This window comes from Cydia fagiglandana, chromosome 19 (genome assembly GCF_963556715.1).
Source record: "Cydia fagiglandana chromosome 19, ilCydFagi1.1, whole genome shotgun sequence".
NCBI lineage: Eukaryota > Metazoa > Arthropoda > Insecta > Lepidoptera > Tortricidae > Cydia > Cydia fagiglandana.
Window position 1 is genome coordinate 5,596,319 of NC_085950.1, and position 22,015 is coordinate 5,618,333.

At 37.2% G+C, this 22,015-nt stretch overlaps 2 protein-coding genes across 2 annotated transcripts in view; both read right to left on the reverse strand.

Annotated features, from left to right (window-relative positions):
* Positions 1 to 22,015, reverse strand: part of LOC134673851 (counting factor associated protein D-like) — a 45,726-nt gene that overhangs the window by 15,981 nt on the left and 7,730 nt on the right. The window contains exons 2-3 of the mRNA XM_063531890.1: positions 19,609 to 19,647; positions 19,204 to 19,311 (exon numbers count right to left, since the gene is read on the reverse strand). Coding sequence (XP_063387960.1) covers positions 19,204 to 19,311; positions 19,609 to 19,647 — 147 coding nt within the window. The remainder of the gene's footprint in view (positions 1 to 19,203; positions 19,312 to 19,608; positions 19,648 to 22,015) is intronic.
* Positions 14,667 to 18,618, reverse strand: LOC134674132 (uncharacterized). Its single transcript, XM_063532188.1, has 2 exons — positions 17,448 to 18,618; positions 14,667 to 17,378 (listed from the first exon to the last, which is right to left on the reverse strand). The coding sequence occupies exons 1-2, from the start codon at positions 18,616 to 18,618 to the stop codon at positions 14,677 to 14,679; spliced, it is 3,873 nt and encodes a 1,290-aa protein (XP_063388258.1). The 3' UTR covers positions 14,667 to 14,676.

Genomic DNA, 22,015 nt, shown 5'->3' on the forward strand with positions numbered 1-22,015 from the left:
CTAAATTTCCATTAAAACCTGAATTTGATACAAATCCAATAATACACCGTTTAGGAATTTGTCCGAGAAATATATTATCCAATGTTTTACCCTGGACCCCTGATGGTATTGTGAGAACCTTAACTTCTGCTCTCGTAATGGGGTACTTCGCAGTTGTTGTTGCCAATACTTTTTGATGGGCTAACAAAACGCTAGGATTAATTTTTGTTCTTCTAACAATGAGACTAGCATCTGTTATTTGTACTTTAAATTTTTTATCTTGATGACAAATTAAATTAAACGATTCTTTTGATCGGACTAACTTAATACGCAATTCAACGCCATTTATCAAGAATTTCTCTTGGTTAAATATATCGCCATGCAAATGTCCAATCATTTCCACTTGCTTACTCTCTTTGATAAATTCTAGTCTTTTCTGAAATCCTTTGTTGTTGGCGTCAACGGTATCCATAAAATCTGGGGTATCCTCATACCATAACCCACAAGTAAGATGGGTTTTTTTGGCTGCCGGTCCATAGTTGAGAAGATTTTCCATATAAGCACGGTAAGCATATGTATTGTTTGGGGGCGATATGAGTTTTTGATTTAAATATACATCAAGTTGGTTGAAAAGGGAATGTAGCCAGTTATTGGTGGGTCCAACTCCGGCATCTGCTTTTAATTTTGTCCCATCTTGATTCAACACTTTAGCAGTAATATGTAACATTGTGTGTGATAGATCAATGTAGTCATCTCCTGATCCAGGTACTTGAAATTCAATGGGGCCATCATCACTTAAAGATGAAATTGGTTTGTAATGAATCCAATGTCCGCTTTCAATACTTGTTTGGGTTGATGGAAGGGCAAATATATCTAATTCTGATTTTGCACATTCACATGAATGACTGTGTAGAAATGACATTATTTAACTTGAAAATATATCGTTATTTTTGTTATTATTTTTACTTCCTCTTCGTCGCGATGCTTTTCGAGTAATGAGCGGTTCTCTTCTTTTATTCGACATTTTATATCCAGATCCTGACATGAGAGAATCAATTTTTTCATCAGCCTTTCTTTTTAGGTTAGCGCTCGCTTCCTTAAATCGTGATCGAATGGAACTATCCATAGGACGAGAATTTACCATATCAGATAACAGACCAACCCCTGCCCCTAAGGTTTCTTTTCCAATGGTTTTTAAACCGCTAGATAACAAAGGGAGCACTGATCTAAATAGTCCACCCAAAAAACTGCCTATACCATGTCCTCGTTGGTATGGAACTCCCTTATAGACAATACCTATCCCAGAGCCGGCTTGGTGTGAATAATAATGTTCGTAAGGACAAGAGACTGACGATCTGTTGTAAATCATTTTACTCGTTGAAAGTGTAGCTTCACGCAAGAAGATCCAAATTGAAATGGTACTCTGACACCAGTCGTTGTTCTTATATCTATTTCAATTGTATCGAACTCTCTTCGTAAAACTGGTACATAATGAGCGGGTGAGAAGATGTGAGTTTTATAAGCTCCATAAATGAACTTAGTTGGATCTAAAGGTATTATTCTGAGTAATGAAGTAATAACATCTCCGACTACTTGTGGATGTATTATATCAGTATAAACAAATATTTGAGATGGTAAACCTAAATATAAATTTGCGGGGTTTTTTCCTAATGTATTTTGTTTTAAATTTGTTCTCGGTTTAAAACCCAATTGCAGACTTAGTATCGGAGTTGTTATGATATATGATGTTATTTCTTTATTTGTTGTTGCTATTCCAACCAGTTTTGTTAATCCATCATATCGAAATTTTACGTTATTTTTTAACTGTGGGTTTTCATTAAACGCTTGAAGAAAATGATCTATATTATCATATGTAGTGGCTGGTATATGAGTTTTTATATCCACTATTTTTGTAGTTTTATCGGTGGGTGATAACACCGTTTTCTTTAAATAAATGATGTTTTCGTGCTCTTGAACATTATACATGGAACAAGGGTATTGAAATTCCACCAACCCAACTACCCATTCTCCATCCAATTTAATGGTCTTTGGTAATTTAGTTAAGAAATGTGCAGTCGTGTTATCCGTGTAGTAATCTGATGAACTATTACTTAACAAAGTTAGATAAAAACTATTTTCACTCATATTTTCTTTAAGTTTGATTCAGGTATCCAAGAATTAAATTTATTAGGATAACCTTGCCACTTAACTAGTATTTCCTTTCTGCCAGCAACTCGACGCGAGCGTATTATTTTATCAATTTTATACTCGTTGGAGGGGAGGTAAGTTACTTTTTGTAATTCTTTAGAATAAAATGTACCAATGATGGGTTCACCTTCTAAATCCTTTATTGTATAAACAACTCGTGGCGATCTGTTAATAATCGAATCAATAATAAATATTTCATCACTCCAATTACTTTCATAACCTTTTTGAAACACATGCTTATATTTAGTGATTCTAACATGATCACCTACATTTAGTTTTTTAGTTTCTGATGAAATTTGCCTATCTTTTTTGCGATCATATAAATTACACCAAACAGTCATAATATTATTAGAGCTAACATCAACTGGGCGCATTTTAATGCTAGAATGATAGCTATGGTTGTAAGAATGTAAAAGATCTTGTAATATATTTGTGTAGTTATATGTATTCTTATGAGTGAAGTAACGCCACATTTTCATTTTAAGTGTTCTTTGAAACCTTTCTACTATACTTGCTTTAATGTCGGGGTTATTAGTGGTATAATAATTAATATTTTTGCTCTTAAAGTAATCTCTAACCGCCCTTGAAACAAATTCTGTACCTTTATCAGATTGGATGTGACGGGGAACAGAGTTGGCTTCAGTAAATATGCTTTCAAAACATTGTTTAACAGTTACTGAATCCTTCTTCTTCATGGCTCTTGCAAAAGCATATTTACTGAATACATCAATAACACCAAGAATATATTTGTACCCATCATTATATTGACTATAAGTACTCATATCACTTAAATCGGCTTGCCAAAGTTCATTAAAGTTCGAGAGAATGTATTTATTTCTAGTAAATCGTCTATGAGTAGGTTTATGCAGCGTGTACGTATCTTGAGATTGTAACCATTTTTTCACTTCCTCTTTGTTCATTTGACCTTTCATTTCCTTTGATAAATTATTTAAACTGCTATAGCCAGCTGAATTAGAGACATCATAGTAGATTCTGTTAATGTCTAATAAGGAGTCCATATTTCCCACTCTATTTTCTTTCCGGATCGCTTTTGCTCCCGTGTAGCAAGAGGTGTAGAAGTATTATTATCTTTATCTGTTGAGGCTCTCGTCTTCACAGATGTGGAGGGGGTAAAGGGTTCAATCAAAGGAGTACCTTTAATAAATGCTAAATTTGTAGGATTACCTATGCATGACCTAGGAACTTCGATATCTTTTAAAAGTAAAGCAAACAGTTCCCATCCAATTGGCTTAGGACGTTTAAGACATCTAACGGTGTCGCTTACCAAATCAGTAATATTACTATTTTGAATGGTTTGGTTATTTATAACAACTTCACCAGTCTGTTTCCACCAAATTTTCGGTTTACTTGAAACAATGTAATCTAACAACGTTCGAGCTTTTCTTTCATAAGATTTAGGTAATATGTTTATAATTTTTGATGGACTAATTGGCATTAGTTCTGGATTTATTTCACCAGGTGGTGTATTAAACGATGACGGTGTGGCTGCTTCAGTTATATTATCTGTAACTGACTCATTATTTTCATTCTCCTCCTTTTTGTTCACTTTTGTTTTTATAATATCATTACTTTCGTTGATGACTTGATCTAGCCCCTCCATCACGATGGGTATTCTAAACGGTTTTCGATCTGTTTCAATAAAATGTAGAAATCTTTGTAATGCTTGAGAATATAACGTCCACTTTTCGCGATCATTCATTTTACTTTTAAGGATCTTTTGCATCTCTCCATCTAGCCGAGATGAGGAATTTTCGGGTGGACTCTCATTCCGTTTCAGTCTTTCAATAAAATCTGATTCTACTAATAACATTTTTTTTGTGTTTTCCATTTTGTTTATGATAAAGAGTTCACTAAAGCACTTAAAACTGCACCTAAAATAATAGGTAGAAATGCACCTCCTTTTTGAACTATAACAGTTTTTCTTATTTTATGTTTCCCTTTCGAAACTAATTTTCTTAAAATATCTTTATATTTTTTTAGTTTCGTCTTTTCTTTTTTTTCTAATGGAATTTTCCCATTTAGGACGTTATAAATACACTCACAAATAATGTTGATCTCTTCATCGTCACAAGATTTAAGTAACGCAGTACGATATTTGGGTTTAAGCAACTGCAATGCTTCAAGTAAATGTTTATATGTGTTTACTCTTGCATGCATCATGTAGAACTGACTAAAATATGCTGATTTTTATCATATTTAAACCCCTTTTTAGGTACATACACTGTGCAATGCCCATCGAACGGAAATATTTTTGTTTTGAAACGGCATATGTCATTTGTATTTTGTTTCAGGTCAATCATGAGGTAACCATGAGCCTCCTTTGTAGCATCTTTGTAGGTTTCGTCCACGAACTTTGAGTTTTCTGGGTAAACTTGTCGTGACAGGTAGCGTATTTGAGTTTTATCCCTGGGATTTTTAAAAAATACAATGTAGCTTGTATTCAATGAAATATCACGTTGACCTCGACCTTGATGAAATATGTTTTGTGTAATATAAAAAACACTTAAGTTTCTATGATGACTACCTTTCGTCAAAATGTCAACGATTCGTCCATCTGATTCTCTCATCAAATCATCTATAATAAGAAGTTTAGGTTTCTTCCCATCAAAAATTGAAAAATCTGGTATTCCTTGACTATAATTTACATTTTCCAGATTGTAGAGAGGTTGCATTTCATCATAACACCAAATAATTTCATCAAATTCAACATTACATATCTCTTTGGAGTTATTCAAAAAGTTTGTGACAAATTGAGTTTTACCACAGCCACTGGGACCTGCGACAATGGTGGTGAAAGGATGATAAAAGTGAATCATTATTAAATATCGTAATCTATGTCTATGTGTGTGTGTGTAGGTGAGTGTTGATATGTTAACGGATGGACTTTAAATGGTAATATTCAGAAAGAAGATTACTATTTAAACAACTCAGATATAGTAGAAAAAAACAAAAGGATTACGTAAAAAAATAAATTTATTATATATGATCACACTTTTAATTTTTTTGTTTCTTATTTACAAAACTTCCTTAAAAGATACAATAAAATAAAATTCATACATTTTTTTTTTACATGTTTACAAGTAATATCTTAAAAACATACAATGTACAAACAATAATTTGGAATTCGAATGTTCTGTGTGATTAAATTACAACTTTGAAACTTTTTAATTATTGCTTTTTAATTTAAGAGTGTCAGAAGAGTTTTCTAATAAGTATCGTTTTGTATCTTCATGCGATAATGATATTTTATTTATTTTTTGAGTGAATATTATATGTTTTATAGACTTAAATCTTAGCATTTGAGCGCGTTGCAAATTTTTATTAAATAAACACGTTTTGTAATTGTCAAGAGTAATTTTTTTTGTAACACATTTATTGACTCCTTTGGCTTTTGATAAAACACCGTATTTTTCAGTTTTCTCATCATTCTCGTCATATTTTTCAACATCTAAGGTATACATTTTAGATCTCAGACCTACGAATTCTTTTAAAATTCTACCATTATTTTCATCTTTGAAAAACCCTAATCGCTTTTTATTAATTAACGGCAAATCATATTTATTGTTAGGAGGATAGTCAGATGTATCAAAATATAAATTAAGGTCTGATTTTATATCTGCGTACTAATTTTCCGTGAAAATTTGATATACTAAGCTATCAGTATCTGTATAAAGAAGCTTAAGATTGTCTGGATATTTGGTTTTCATGTAGCTGTAGTGAAAGTCATACATCAAAGTTTTTGATATATCTAATACGCAAAATCCCAAATAAATCGGTTTATTATAAAATATTCTAGTTTTATTCAATTGAACGGCCACTAAATTCTCAGAGAATATGGATAAACTATGGAACTCGGGTTTCGCTATCAAAGATTGAACCCCCTGCATTTTTCCTCGATTTTCCCAGTTATTGAATAATTTGACATTTACACGTTTTGCAACATTTTCCATGGTCTTACCGAACACTGAATTATTCATTAGTTTAAAGAAATCTTTTTCAAAATCGGATGATGCCTGTGATCGCATGTGGGTGTTCAAATCTATGTAACTTTTTAACCACATAGACTGCTGAAATTTAAGAATGCGATGGATTTTACTCAATTTCAAACCATTTTTTAAACACTGTTTTAGATTTCTATAGTGAATGACATAATTCGTTTTTTTATTTAAATTAGGAATTAATTTTTTTTCTTTGGAATTACCCAAACAAACGTTTTCAGGACAGAATGGCAAATCTGAATGAGAGTCATGCAACTCGTTAGGGTATTCGAGATCAACTTCTAAAATTAAACCATGATCAGCGTCATCAGATATATTAAAGTCAGTATCTGTATTTACCCATTCAAATTTACCGGTAGGAAGACATTGAGACATAGCCCACCCGTAAAGGTTATTTGCATCAAAGTACATAAGAAATGACGATGGGATATTTTGATTATAATCTGACAAAAAAATATTATTAGCCTTCGCATATCTGTTACTACATTGTGATATGCCACCTCGAATATTTTTCGCTATAAAAGCTATTTTATCGATATCAGTTAGGAGTTCTAGTTTTATTTTTGTAGTTCTTAACATTGCATCCCAACTTAATCCCGGAGCAGTATAATAATGAGCGGGGTCTAATCCATACGTCTTAAGACAAAGGTTTCTAAAATTTTCAAATATATCAGTTAGTAATAAAACATCAGTTTTTAAATATAAATCAGAATAATCACCCATATTTTTGCATTGAAAATGAGACCAAACATCTTTTGCGTGATCATAATCCTCCTCTGAGATGTGACTATCAGACAAGGAACTAAAGAAATCATCTTTAGAGGGAAGAGCTGTTAAGTTTAAAGAATCGTATGATGACATGTGTTCATAGGGATATACACCCTTTCGTAATAAGCGTTTAAAATCCTCCTCGCATGAAAAATTCAATTTTAATTCATGAAATTGTTCAGGCAACAAGTTTTTTGCCAATTTGTCAAGACTACTGGACATAAATTTAAGTGAATCAACAAATCTCAATTTAACTGTGCGATTATTTATTTGCAAGTTCTTAGAAAATTAAATGTATTTCTCTTTGTTCTCTGGAATCAGTTCAATGTCGCCTTCCATCAAACCAAGCCCATGCACTATAAAATGACTATCATAGTTACACAAATTATGGAAAAATACAGGTACAAAATTAGGTGCCCTGTATTTTTCAGAACAAAATTTATGTGCCACTCCTTCATAAAGACCAGTATGGTAATTATAGGAAATGAATCCTCGTTTAAATTTTTATCACAAATATAACATGTACTACTCTGAGAAATATGCAAATTATTTGCATTAGATAAAGGCAATGGAGTTTTTACAAAAGTATTTCTCCTACAAATGGCCTTTAAGTCTTGTTCCATATACTTCATAAATTCCTGGGTGCAATTTTTGCCTTTATATGTTCTGTACACTGACAATTTATCATTATAAGAACATTTAATATAGTATCCAAAACTATATATCTCATGTTTTTGTATATTTGTTGTTGAGGATGTAGTAGGATTAATTTTACCTGTTTGAATCGGGTTTAGAAAGGCCTCGAAATCAGCATAAATAACAAAAGGTACCCTTAATTTACGTTCATAATTATCGAAAGTAAGTATATTGGAGGAAACGTTTTCATTGAACCAGTTTTTCTTTTTATCCTGTTCTGAAGGTAAATGTGTACAAACATGGAAACAATCGTTTCTTTGATGATTCATTAAATTGTCACGAGTTGTAAAGTTCGACAAACAACCATCACAAATATGTGCGGCATGCTGTGTATTTGATAATTGTTTGGATACTAACCTAGATAAATTTTTGATATAGCAATAATGCCCCTTACTGTCTTTGGATATGTACAATAAGTTCAAGTGGGTAGCTTTTTTGCACTTTGTTAAGTGTAATGGGCCTACTACATCATGTATTTTACTTTTCGAATTGTATTCAAGACCAAAAACGTTTATACTTATATCATTCATTTTTTCAAATTTCTGAATATCTCCAACTTTAAGTGGGAAAGCTAAATTTCCAAAATTTAATTTATTTTTATGCGCTATATACGATTTCGTAGTGTTTGAACGATGACTTGTAGGTGGATACAAGCCTGACAATACAGCCCATCTAAAACATTCATGATCACTATTTTTTACATTAATAACTGCTTTTCTGTTCTGAATATCACGTGGTAATTCGATATAGGAAGAACCACGCAATGGATTAAATTTGTTTACATTGACATCTAGATAGTGAAATTTTACTAAACTCCATCCACTATCTTTTCTCTCAAAGTTAAATAATTTTGTTAATATATCTTTAACAACTGACTCGAAAATCTCATCTTTGTCGCTGCTAACATCAACTACATTGTTACATAATTGGAAATCAAATGTATTATTTACTTGTTTGCTCTCTTGAGTAAAATCCGCATTTAAAATAAAGTTTACTTTTAAAGCATGGTGATCAGTGAGGGAACGATCCAATAATGCAAAGATTTTATCTTTATTTCCTAGTAAAATAGATTCGGGAGTAAATGGTTGGTGAACATTTTCATTTAATAGTATTCTGTAAGTGGCCACCCTATTCTTAAAAGCATTTTCAATTAACTGAACATTAACCCATTCAATGTCAGCCCTTAAAACATTATTTTTGTGAAGATTACTATTTAAATGATTTTTAAAATATCTTTTAGAGACAAACTTATTACACACAGAACATTCAATTTCATGATTATTATTTGTACTCACAATGACATCGGGAACTGGTTCGGGTGATGTTGATGTGACAGGTTCAGCAGCTGCTGGACGGTTTTTCTTCAACAAGAATTCTTCAGTCTCCAAAACTGCAGCTGTCCTTTTTACTCCCCGTCTTATTTGAGAAGATCTATAACAATACAAAATAAACTTAAATATCTTAATGTGAGATAAAATAAAAATAATTACTAAAACGGTTGGTTGTATATACTAACGTAAGTCTTTTCGACATTGCTGACAATAGGCCTGCATCATCAAAACTCCATCAATCACATCTGATGACTCAGTATTCCCCTTGGAATTTTTTATATGCCCATCACATGGTGTATAATACGGTATAATATCAGAATCTTCCAGTAACGTGTGAGGTAATTTGTTTGAAATGTACCACATTCTAATATTTCTATGAAAATATGATACAATAAATTCTTTACTTAATTCCTCAATCTTATCACGAGGTAAGGTGAGACCAATATGATAATAAGTAAACACCATTATGGGAAAGGATATCACAATACAAGCACGGCACCAAAACACTGAATGATATGAACTCGAGATACCCCGCTTATATAACCAGTCCTCTCCCACCCCACGTTTATCCTAACAATTAGTTCAGGTGACAACAAGTTACGGACCCATCCTTTGTTAAACAGGTACCGGTTAAGAGTTATAAACATGTATGAACAGGAATATTTTTACTTACGCCTCTCGATGAAGTTGGCTCACAAGACGGGCAGCCTCGCATAGATCTTCATTTTCTTCTATTTCTTCACAGAGTCTGATAAGTTCAAGATCGTAGACATCACAGCTCAAAGAGTCCATTATGAAATAAGAAATCATACAGTGCTTTCTTTCATTTAAATAGTTGACTACACGTATAAGATTTCTAAGAGTGGGGACTGTGACCTTTACAAGTGAGAAGTTTAAATTAAAACTTGTTGTAATGTTATACAATAAAAATAATCTGTTACATGGAAAATGTACTTAAGGAGAGGTAAAAAATGAGAAATACGTTAACACAATCATTAAGCTACTACTATCATTAATAATTATAACTATCACTGTTTCTTATTATCTATAAAATATTTCACACTACTGTCCTTAGAAGCTAATTGCTTTGTTATGTTATAAATAATATTTCGCGTATTTTGTAGCTCCAAATCGTCTTCCAGCGCAAAATATTTCAATCTGAAGTCCGCATGCTTCCAGTGTTCCATGGGTGGGACGTTTTTAATTGTTTGCATATCATATATCTCGATTTTAATCAAATGTGATGCATATGCCCCGTCGTCTTGTCCGGATGATAAGTTTGCAACACCGTCTGGTGAACTTTTACTCACATTTGAAGACCGTTTCACAATTTTGGGTTGCTTTTTAGGTCGTTCAAAGAAACTATCGATATTGTTTCCTGAACGTTTCTTTGCGATGGCTTGTTTAACTTTGAAACCAAGCGTACCCTCTTCATCGCTTGATTCGTCTTTATTATTATCCGGGTAGTAATAGTTCTTGAAAGTATTTTCAGTGAACTGAAACAATATAAAACAATAATTTACACACTGTCTACAATCTTGATAATTAAAACACAAAGAACACAAGTGAAAACAAAACAAAGTAAGTTACGGTAATAAAAGACATACTTACATCCATTGTTGGGTCTTTCTATAAACACTTAAACACTTCACTGTTGAATTAACACTATATTTCTATATACTGCAATAGATACAAGGAGCTCTGATACAGTGGACTGCCACGACGGTAATACTTACTCAAACTCATTTCTCTTCGGCTTTTATACTGTGTCACTATGACCAGGGTACAGTACCGTTAAAATCATGTCTCAACAAGTTCATCTAATACATACGCTCTCTTTACTAAAACCCAAATTCAAAAGCATAATAGGAAACAATAAATCCATTGTCGGTATAAAATATAATAGATGTCTACCAATAAAGCAATTATGCTGTTATAACAATGAATAGCAACGCACAAGAAATGTTGACGTATTAGACTAAATCATGTTGAAACCAGTTGACACGTCTCGTTCTTTTTTTTTAATCACACAAAGTAACATGTCTCAACAAGTTCATCTAAACAGACGTTCTCTTTACTCAAACCCAAATTATAAAAGAATAGGTATAGGAAACAATAAATCCATTGTGAGCATAAAATATAATAGACGTCTATTAATAAAGCAATTATGCTGTTATAACAATGAATAGCAACGCACAAGAAATGTTGATGTATTAGACTAAATCATGTTGAAACCAGTTGACATGTCTCGTTCTTTTTTTTTAAATCACACAAAGTAACATGTATCAACAAGTTCATCTAAACAGACGTTCTCTTTACTCAAACCCAAATTATAAAAGAATAGGTATAGGAAACAATAAATCCATTGTCAGTATAAAATATAATAGACGTCTATCAATAAAACAATTAAGCTATTATAACAATGAACACAAGTGCACAAGAAATGCCTCACACGCCTCGTTATTTTTTTAAATAATAGAAAGAAACAAGTAACTACGAGTTTACTTTATATCGGAAGACTAGGTGAAAGCAGGTTAGTTTGAAATGAGTTAGGTTGATTTTAGTTAGGTTTGGTCAAGTTAGGTTTAGGTTAGGTTTTCGAAGAATAAGTTAGGTTTGGTAAAAGGTTAAGGTTAGTTTAGGCTGCCAAAGGATTACTAGTGTAAATTCTACGTCAGAAGAAGGTTAGAACTGTATTCCTTATAAATCGAAATAGCTCCAAGAGGTAATAAGATAATGCGGGTTATTAGAGTTGATAGTTAGAGTACCTATGCATCACAAATAAGTACCTATCGCTAATACCTATTGCAAATAGCTGTCGCTAATACCTATTGCAAAATACCTATCACAAACACCTACAGTATACACACATAAAGAAGGCATGAATGGAGACGTCGGTGGGTTAAGGAAAGGGTCCAGGCAGGTAGTATGCTCGGTAACACAATAGCGCGCCCGAGTCGAGATCGAACAATAGAAAAGGGTCGATAAGCCTATTGTTACCGTGCTGAACAAGGTGTATTGTTTAATTAGCGTATTTCGTAAGTCCCCGAAGGAGGCGCCGGGCACTGCTGAGACCTAGCGCAATCAATTCAAATAGGGGGCTTTTTTTTTTTTTTAGGTTCAGCAGGGGCGGTGGCTTGGCCTTGGGGTCAGGATCGGGGACCACTGAGAGGCGGGGCCAGAATCGGGGAATACTTTCTACTCACTGTCCCGGAATCCAGGACAATTACTACTTCGATAGCTAAAATGGGAGCAAAACGAAAAAGCTGGGCTTTCAGACATGAGCATTTAATGACAACTAAGATCTAAAACAAAACGTAAAACAAAATAGCATAAAAACATAGACAATGTATAAAAAGTATAAATAATATAAAACCTTATATCAGTCCTCGACATCATCCCCCCCGTGTAGCAAGGCTACACAACTTCTTCGTGCAGTCGAGCTAACTTTCTGGCGGGCCTCCTTAATAGGCCCCCTTTTGTGGCCACGTCAGCCACTCTGACAATCCCATCTCTGCCCGGGAACACTTCCACTATACGGCCTATAGGCCAAACACCTCTAGGCAGGTCGGGGTCAACTACGAGGACAACGTCGTCTATTTTTAAATTGTGATACTGCCTCCCGTTGTTTCTTCTCGGCTTTAGACTGGGCAGGTATTCTTTGAGCCACCTGGTCCAAAAGTGCTCGGACAGTCGTAGAACTTTTTGCCACTCCTTCCTTGATGAAAATACACCATCGTCTAAAACGGCCGGTAGCTGCTGCGGTGAAGAGGTACCTATCAAGAAATGGGATGGAGTCAGGCTTTCATACTCTCTGTTCTCAGTAACGTAGGTTAATGGCCGCGAGTTTACTAGCGCCTCTACCTCTAGGAGAAGAGTATGGAGTAGTTCCTCTCTGGGAGCCCTTTCTTTTAGAGTCACAAGGAGTGCTGTCTTAACTGTCTTTACAAGTCTCTCCCAACAACCACCCATGAATGGTGACGCCGGGGGAATGAAGCACCACTCTATGCGTTTGCTGGCAGCAAAGTCTTGCACGGCGTCGTTGTAAAATTCGCACAGTTGTCTGTTGGCTCCAACAAAGGAAGTCCCATTATCCGAAAGTATCTTATTCGGGAGTCCTCGACGTGCAGCAAAACGACGTATGCTCATGATTGCGGAATCTGCTGATAGACTAGCAACAATTTCCAGGTGCACTGCTCGTGTCGTCATGCAGGTAAAGAGGGCTATCCATCGTTTCTCTCGTCGACGGCCGATTGACACTTCGACTGGGCCGAAATAATCTAGCCCGGTGTTTGTGAACGGGCGTTTGTGGTGTTCCAGGCGCACATCTGGTATGTCGCCGGTTGGTGGGATGTGGGGCGTTGCTTTACGCTTTATACAGTAGGCACATTTTCGGGCAACCATGCGCACTTCGCTACGGCATCGCAGTATCCAAAATCTTTGTTTAAGTTCGTTAATCACCAGCTCGTTGAAGGCGTGTGCAGCTTCGACATGGTAGTGCCGTATGAGTAGACGAACAGCTGGGTGACGGCCATCAAGAATAATAGGTGATGTAGTGGCGTAGTCAACGTTCTTCATGCGCTTTATACGACTGTCCAGTCTGAGAAGGCCATCTTCATCAATAATCGGGCAGAGAGGATTCAATTTGCTCGACTTGGGCAAGGGCTTAGCTTCTCGAAGCAAGGCAAATTCTTCGCCGAACAAATCGGTCTGCGTCTGTCGAAGAATGGCAATTTCGGCCTTCTGCATCTCTACGGCGGACAGTGGCGGAAGCTTAGAAGAAGGGTTAGTTTTGTTTTTAGAATTTGGATTGTCATGTGCCAAAAGGGAACGAAACTTATTGATGCACTGAAATATACGTGCAGTTGTACGAACCAGGCGTAACCATTCACTAAAACGTGAGGGATCTGGCACAACCGATGAAGGCTTGTCCAGATTGATTAGTCCTACATGCGTCTTAGAGGGTTTTAACTCCTCCAAGACGGATGTATTTTCAGGTGGCGATGGTTCTTTGGGCCATTCGCTGAACGGCAGTAATAAGAAATCAGGTCCAGAGAACCACCGCGATAAATCGACGTCACGATCTTTTAATCTAGTCGCGTCATCCGCTACATTCAAACCACCTGGTACGAATTTCCAGTTGGTAACTTTGGTGATTTCGGTGATTTCGCCCACACGGTTCGCGACAAATGGTTTGAATGTCCGTGCATCACTACGGATCCAACTGAGTACTGTGGTCGAATCAGACCAAAAGTAGATCGCATCAGGTTTTATATCGTGACCGATGCATATCGTATTGGCGAATCGGGAGGCTATCAGGCTAGCTTGGAGTTCAAGTCGTGGTATAGACGTAGGTTTCAAAGGACTCAGTCGGGCCTTTCCTCCAATGAGAGACAGCTTTACGGAACCGCTCGTTAATGTAAAGCGCCAATATGCGACGCACGCGTATGCCTCCTCGCTGGCGTCTGCAAATATATGGAGCTGTCTATCACGAATGATATCATCTGGAAACCCACATCTGTACCAACGCGGAATTTTGACGCATGTAATCGTAGCAAGTTGTTGAGACCAAGCTCGCCACTTTTGAACGGCATGTGATTGCAGCTCAGTGTCCCAATCAATACCAGTTCGCCATGTCTGCTGGAATAAAATACGACCTTGAATAACCAGAGGAGTCAAGAGACCGAGAGGTCGTACACGCACATCAGGTAAGACAATACCTTTCGTTTTGTTAATTTGTCTTGGTCTGGTATGGGAGAACCAGTACGAAAACTAAAGGTATCGCTCTTTGGATGCCATATAAGTCCTAAAGTCCTAACAAAAGCTTCAGGCCCTACATGTATATCTTCAACTATAGGAGCTCGTAAGTCTTCTGGTACGGCTGCAAGTGCAGCGGGTACGTTAGAGACCCAACCACGCATCTCCATGCCTGCCGCTTTGTGAACCGTTACTATGTCAGCTGCAAGTTGCGCAGCTTCTTGGACACTGTCAAGACTTCCTAAATAATCATCCATGTAATGATCACGAACGATGGCCTTTGCGGCGGCCGGGTAAGACCGTTGCAATTCCTGAGCGTTACGATTTTTTATGTATAGAGCAGTACAGGGGCTGCACACAGCACCGAAGATAACGGAAGTCATTCTGTATTCTTTTAATTCACAGTGAGGGTCATTCCTCCAAAGAAAACGTAAAGCGTCACGATCTTCCTGCCTAATCCTAATTTGTGGAAACATTTCTTTCACGTCAGCTGTCATCGCAACATGACCTTCACGAAAACGGAACAATATGTGTAGCAGTGACTGCAGGAGATCAGGCCCCGGGAGCAGGAGTGAATTCAAACTGACTCCCGAAGTCTTTGCGGCTGCGTCATGGACTACGCGCAGTTTTCGTTTTTGAGGGTGGATTACAGGAAAATGGGGTAAATACCAACGTAAACCTTTGTGTGTAACGCTTGTGTTTATTTTATCATGGTATGTTTCCTTTGGACACTCTTCAGTATAACCTTTTGACATCATGTTATCGATAAAGGCACAATAATCTTTTTTGAGGTTAGACTCTCGAGCCATTCGCCTTTCCAAACCGTGGAACCTCGAAAGCGCTTGAGGATAACTGTCAGGTGTGTTTGGAATGTCATTACGCCATAATAGACCTACTTCGAACCTACCTGATGGCAAACGTTTGGCCGTGGATTCTAGAACCCCTAAAGCGTGTTTATCTTCGGTAGAGTACACATTTTCAGACTTAGAAATACCTACGGCATCAAGGCGAAAATAATCTTTCACAAGTTCATCCATGGTGGTGTCACTAGCACTATTGTTGCTTGAAATGTGATTTACAAAATAGACGGGTTTAGACCAAATGTTGGATTTGCCGTGTAACACCCAACCTAAAGCTGTACGTGTGGCAATTGGATCGGTTTGGGCACCTTCCCTAAGCTCACGGCAGATGGTGAGATACCAATGTTCTGCACCAAGCAAGACTTTAGGTGTAGCTTCCGATATTGAAAGAACGTCCGCTAAATCAGCCAAGTGTGAATATTTCGTAATGTCGCTTTGGTTGACAGTTTGTGTGAACAGTGACAGTGAGTTTACGGCCTTAGCGTTGTTAACCGTGAACGTTTCAGAAAATTGTTTACCTTTTATAGAAAAGCTAACATGTTGGATGGGTCTGTGTACTGACATTCCACAGGCTCCGTCGACTTTGATTGACTGCATGGGGCCAGACGCTCCAATGTGGCGTGCCACCTCCCAGTCGATCATAGTTGACATGGAACCATCATCAAGTAACGCATATGTGTCATATTTCCCATGAGGTCCAATTACTTCAACCGGAATGACTCTTAAAAACACTTGAGATTCTGGACTTGACATTTCATCGTTTGAGTGTGATCCAGTGACGTTAGAAATTGTAACAGTTTTATTTATGTTTTTGTGTTCAATAACATCGCAGGAGGAAGACGGAGACTCTCTGGCAGCATTGACTACGTGAGGCGTCGTTGCTGAATGTAGCAATGGGTGATGAAAACGTTCGCACCCGTCGACACCACATCGATCGATCCTGCATGACTTCCACCGATGTGATTTAGATACCAGACACTTAGAACATATCTTTGCTTCACGCAACCAAATCCATTTGTCATCTAAAGATAGTGACTTAAATTCCTCACACTCCGTAAGTTTATGTTTATTGTTACAGTAACGACATAGTTCATTGTTGGTGTTACGCACAGATGTCACATGAATGTTTTCACTTCGTGTAGGTTTGTGTGAAAAATTATTGTTGCCGACTGTACCATGTCGCCTACCTGACTCTGAAATAATGGCACCATTTCGCCTACCTAAACCTGAAGTAAAGGTGCCGGTTTGCCTACCTAACTCTGGCATAAATGTGCCAGACCGCCTACCTAAATCGGGCATAACAGTGCCAGGTCGTCGGGCGTAATCAAGTACTAAACCGTAACGATTGTGTTTTATAGCCTCAATATCAAGAAACTCAGACAATAATTGAATTTTAGGCACAGATCGGTCACTTTTGTACGCATATTCTTTCCACTGACTGTACAATATCGGTGTCAGTTTGGATAACACACTATGAAACAACTCTACTGAATAAATATGCTCTATCTGATCTAAGTTTCTAATTACTGCTATACAATTGCGCAATCTACAAGCAAAGTTGGTAAGATCTTTTTGATCAAAGCTTAGCTTTGGGAGATTCCGCACGAGAGTAATCTCGTGTAGCACGATCATTTCAGGGAGCGCGAACGTCTGCTCCAGCACGTCGAGCACCTGCTCGGGCCGCTCCGCCGTGTACAGCAGCGACGACACGCTCTCCAGGGCCGCGCCGCGCAGCGCGCCGCTCAAACGCACAAGATTCTCTGTAGGCGTAAACAAATGTTGAGTATCGCGGTAAATGCGCTTAAACATTAACCATTCCGTGGTCTTACCGCTAAAAGGAGTAAGCTGTAGTTTATGTGAGCACCTTTGAGAATAAAAATAAGGCTCTGGCTGATTTGACGGCAACTGACATTGTTTGTTATTTGGGTTGTCAAGCAACGGCATTGATGTCAGTGCCTTATTATTATTGCTCGTAGAGGTTTGCAATAAGTTTGAATTGTCATTTATTGGTATTTGAAATGTCACGGGTTTTTTGTAGACATCGCGATGCATTTCATGATTTTCAGGATTATGATGTACCACTGAATTTTCATGATTGCGATGTGACGCAATCATATCATTTGTGTTATTAGTATTTTGACGTGTGGTATCTCGTTCTTGAGAGAAATATGGGTTGATAGGGTTGTTTACATTATTTTGTTGAATATAACTAGGTTCTAAACCTAACTTTCTCTCGCGAACGTGAACCGTAGTAGAGTCTGCGCCCGTAGGCGGGATATTTATTAGGGCCGCATCGACGTTGTTGTCAGCGGGACGACGGCCGCTATGGTTGACGTCGCGGACCCACGATGCAGTACGTGAATAAGATTGACTGACCGTATGAGTGTTGGATCGTCCATCCACTTCTTGGGTTGCCAGTCTTGCCTCTATTTCGAGCTCTTCCACTTGCTTAGCTTGTTCGAAGAGCTTACGTTCGAAGTCAAGCCGCTGGCGTGCGACCTCCTGGTCGCGTTGTAGTTGCAGTAGCGCCTGCTCACGTTCAAATAGCTGCTGTTCACGCTCCAGGCTGCGACGCGCCAATTGGGCCTCCTCGTTCAACCTCAGTGCCTTTATTGTGGCTGATGAACGAGAAGACGACACACGCGACCTGTTACTAGGAGAAACAACATTAATCTGTTCAGCACTATTCACACGACACTGGCGAGGCGTCTCGGGGGCCTCGGGGCCTTTGGAGACGTAGGGTGCGGGCGTATCAGTGGTTCCGGTCGTAACGGTGTCCAACTTTGTGGGCTGACCGGACCCACCCGCAGCCGACGCTCCGGGCTCCTCGGGGCTTTTGAAAACGTGGGGTGCGGGCATAACAGTGGCACCGGCCGAAACGGTGTCCAATCTCGAGGACCGGCCGGCCCCACCCGCAGCCAACGCTCCTGAGTCCGAGCGCGTCTTGCCAGCACTTTTTGCTGGTGTGCTCAGCTGTTTCGTTTTAGAACGCGTGATCATGTTCCGAGAAGGACCAAAATGTCCCGGAATCCAGGACAATTACTACTTCGATAGCTAAAATGGGAGCAAAACGAAAAAGCTGGGCTTTCAGACATGAGCATTTAATGACAACTAAGATCTAAAACAAAACGTAAAACAAAATAGCATAAAAACATAGACAATGTATAAAAAGTATAAATAATATAAAACCTTATATCAGTCCTCGACAACTCACGTTCAAGGTTATATTTTACGTTTACTGTATTTTTGTATTAAGTATATTAAAAAACGAAGACTCATATTCCCTAATACTGTAACTTTGTTTTCCTAATTTTTTAATTATTTCATTGTAAATTTATAATTTTTTGTCAAAAATAACCGTAACCGATTATAACAGATATTCGGTTATTTTAATCTAAACCGGTTATGAAGTTTGGTCGGTTATTGCATTCCCTAGTACCGAGCGACTAACAAAGACGATGTATGGCTCGCCCCTCGCACCCCGCACGATTGCCCTGTCAAGTGTCAAGACGGCTTCATCTAATGACTGTATTGTTTTACAGACTATCCTTAAGTATATAAGCTGAAGTAGATTTAAACACTTACCAAAAACCTTATCGAAGCGGCCATCCGAGAACGGGATCGTGTCTTGAACATCACTGACACGCTGGCTGACTGACTGTGGCAGTTTTGTCAGTGTGCTGGTCACGGAATCTGTAATACGAAAGAGTACATTAAGAAACAAAATGTGGGAGATCAAGCTTTGCTCGGAAAACATAATAAAAACATAAAATGCGCGTTTTTCCAGAGATAAGACCTAGCTAGATCGATCTTTCGCCCCCGAAAACCCCCATATAGCAAATTTCATCGAAATCGTTAGAGCCGTTTTCGAGATCCCCGAACCGAATATATATATATATAAAATAATTGCTCGTTTAGAAAATAAGTTATGTACACTATGCGACTTTATGCTTCCAACATAACATAAAAAATAATATTAATTGTCTATACCTCCGAAACTGCCGAAGAGACCTGGCGAGCCGCTCACCACTGCTGAAACAAAACAATTTGTTTTTCACCACACCAGCTCGGAAAGGCTTACTTTGCACTTCAAAAACTGATAGCAAAGCTGCATTTTATTCACATGTGAGGCAAAGTAATCATATGCAAATTTTGAGTTGTTTTCTTATGTTTGCTGTTAGAATTGACTTTTAAATGATGATTTTGGATGATAAATATTTAATAACATTCATTTGGACTTGATTTTGTTTGATATTTTACATTAATATTTGCTTCGGGTTGGTGTGGTGAAAATTTTTGTGGGGGGCAAATTTTGTTTAACCCTCGTGCTTTGAAACCCTCGCAACGCTCAAGATTCCATTTTTCGAACCACACGCTACGCTCGTGGTTCAATTTTGGAATATTTCGCTTGCTCGGGTATCAATATTAGCACGAGCAGTTAAACAACAACTTTGCCCCCTTGTAAAACAAATAACTATTACTATACAAGGGGGCAAAGTTGTTGTTGATACCAGAGCAAGCTCAGGATTCCAAAATTGAACCACGAGAATTGGTTCCCCGAGTGTTTCGAAAAAGGAGTTTTGTGCGTTGCAAGGGTTTCAAGGCACGATGGTTAAATAACATAATTAATTAAACACATCTTCCAAGAAGCTCAATTATCATGCTCTGATTGAGGGTCATTGTTGTTCTAAAAGGTGTGAAGAAAATGATACGTTTATACTAGAGCATTTTACGTTCCAAGTATGACTATACTTTTGCCTAAATTGTTAATTGAAAGTACCCTCAAGATTTATTTACTATAAATTTGTCTACTTTCTCAGGTTTAAAAAAAAACACATGCATTTTACTTTCCTCGTATTCGAAATGAAAAGTAGATTGTTTAACTCGGGTGAAAGGCATCATTTCAGGCTCGGACTATTGGCGCTCTCACTGCGTTCGAGAGCCAAACAATCTCGGCAGAAATGAGTGCCTTTCACCCCTTGGTTAACAATCCACTATTTTCACCTTATAGAAATGGATTAAGGTGAATAAATGACTACATATTTATGAACTCCACTATACTACCCCTTTAGGGATATATTAAACGGGTTTCGCAATGAAAAACAAAAGAATACCGGCCTGGCCTGAGCTAAATATAAAGAGTCAACGAGTTTTGTAACCTAACATACTTAGATATATGTACCTACATAACCTATAGTTCGTTTTTTTAGCATTAGAAAAAAGGTAAACAATCCTGATGTGTCTTTTTAATAAAAACACGTTTTAAAAATAAGTCAGTCACAGCAAATATGTAACAATTATGAATCTAACAATAATATTTATATTCTTCTGCTTTCATAAGTAATTGTTACTGATTATTAAAAAGAATTATTCAATTAAACGACATGTCAAGATCGCTTACCTTCTTTCTTTGACGACCGGTCTGGCCTAGTGGGTAGTAACCCTGCCTGCGAAGCCGATGGTCTTGGGTTCGAATCCCAGTAAGGGCATTTATTTGTGTGATGAACACTAATATTTGTTCCTGAGTCATGGGTGTTTTCTATGTATATAAGTATGTATTTATCTGTATAAGTATATATATCGTCGCCTATTAGCAGCCATAGTACAAGCTTTGCTTAGTTTGGGGCTAGGTTGGTCTGTGTAAGATGTCCCCAATATTTATTTATTTATAATGCTAACGTTTAGTAGTACCACTGTATGCAAATGAATGGTTTTACCATTAAGTATCTGATGTTACGTAAAATGGGTGTGTGATAAACGCAATTGCGTCTAAGGCTGCGTTCATCACATAAAAGTCGCACGCGGTTATTATATAATACCTATTTTCCTTTTTTATTCACGTCCCAAAAAAGAACAGGTTTATAAATCGACAAACTAAAGTTGTAAATATTCATCCCATAAAAACATCCACAACAAAGGACGACTGTGGCTTTCCATCAATGAAGGGCTTCCTTATGCTTCATGTGCAATAAGAACCTTCTATTGGAATTTCTGTTGGAATTTCAGATATAAAGGACCCATCTGTGATGGAAAGCCTCAAATAGTTATCAGATCAAACTGGAATCCAATTTTAATTAAGTAACATTCTTTGAGTATTCATTATACAAATATGTACTTTAATCAGATATCAACTGATCGAATGTAAAATATAATTTCAAGGTGAATCCGCCGATGTTTTTGTGAATACACACACACACACTGGTTGTTTATACACACTGGTAATGATACCAGGGACCAGCTAATCGCAAATACTGTTAATCCCGAAAATTGTACCGAGCTTCATCATAATTGTAGATGGCGGCACTTATATTGTGTATCTTTAGGTACTTAAATAAAAGTAAACAAATATTTTGTACATTTTCGGGTAGTTATAGATGGTCAAGCAAATCTTGTCAGT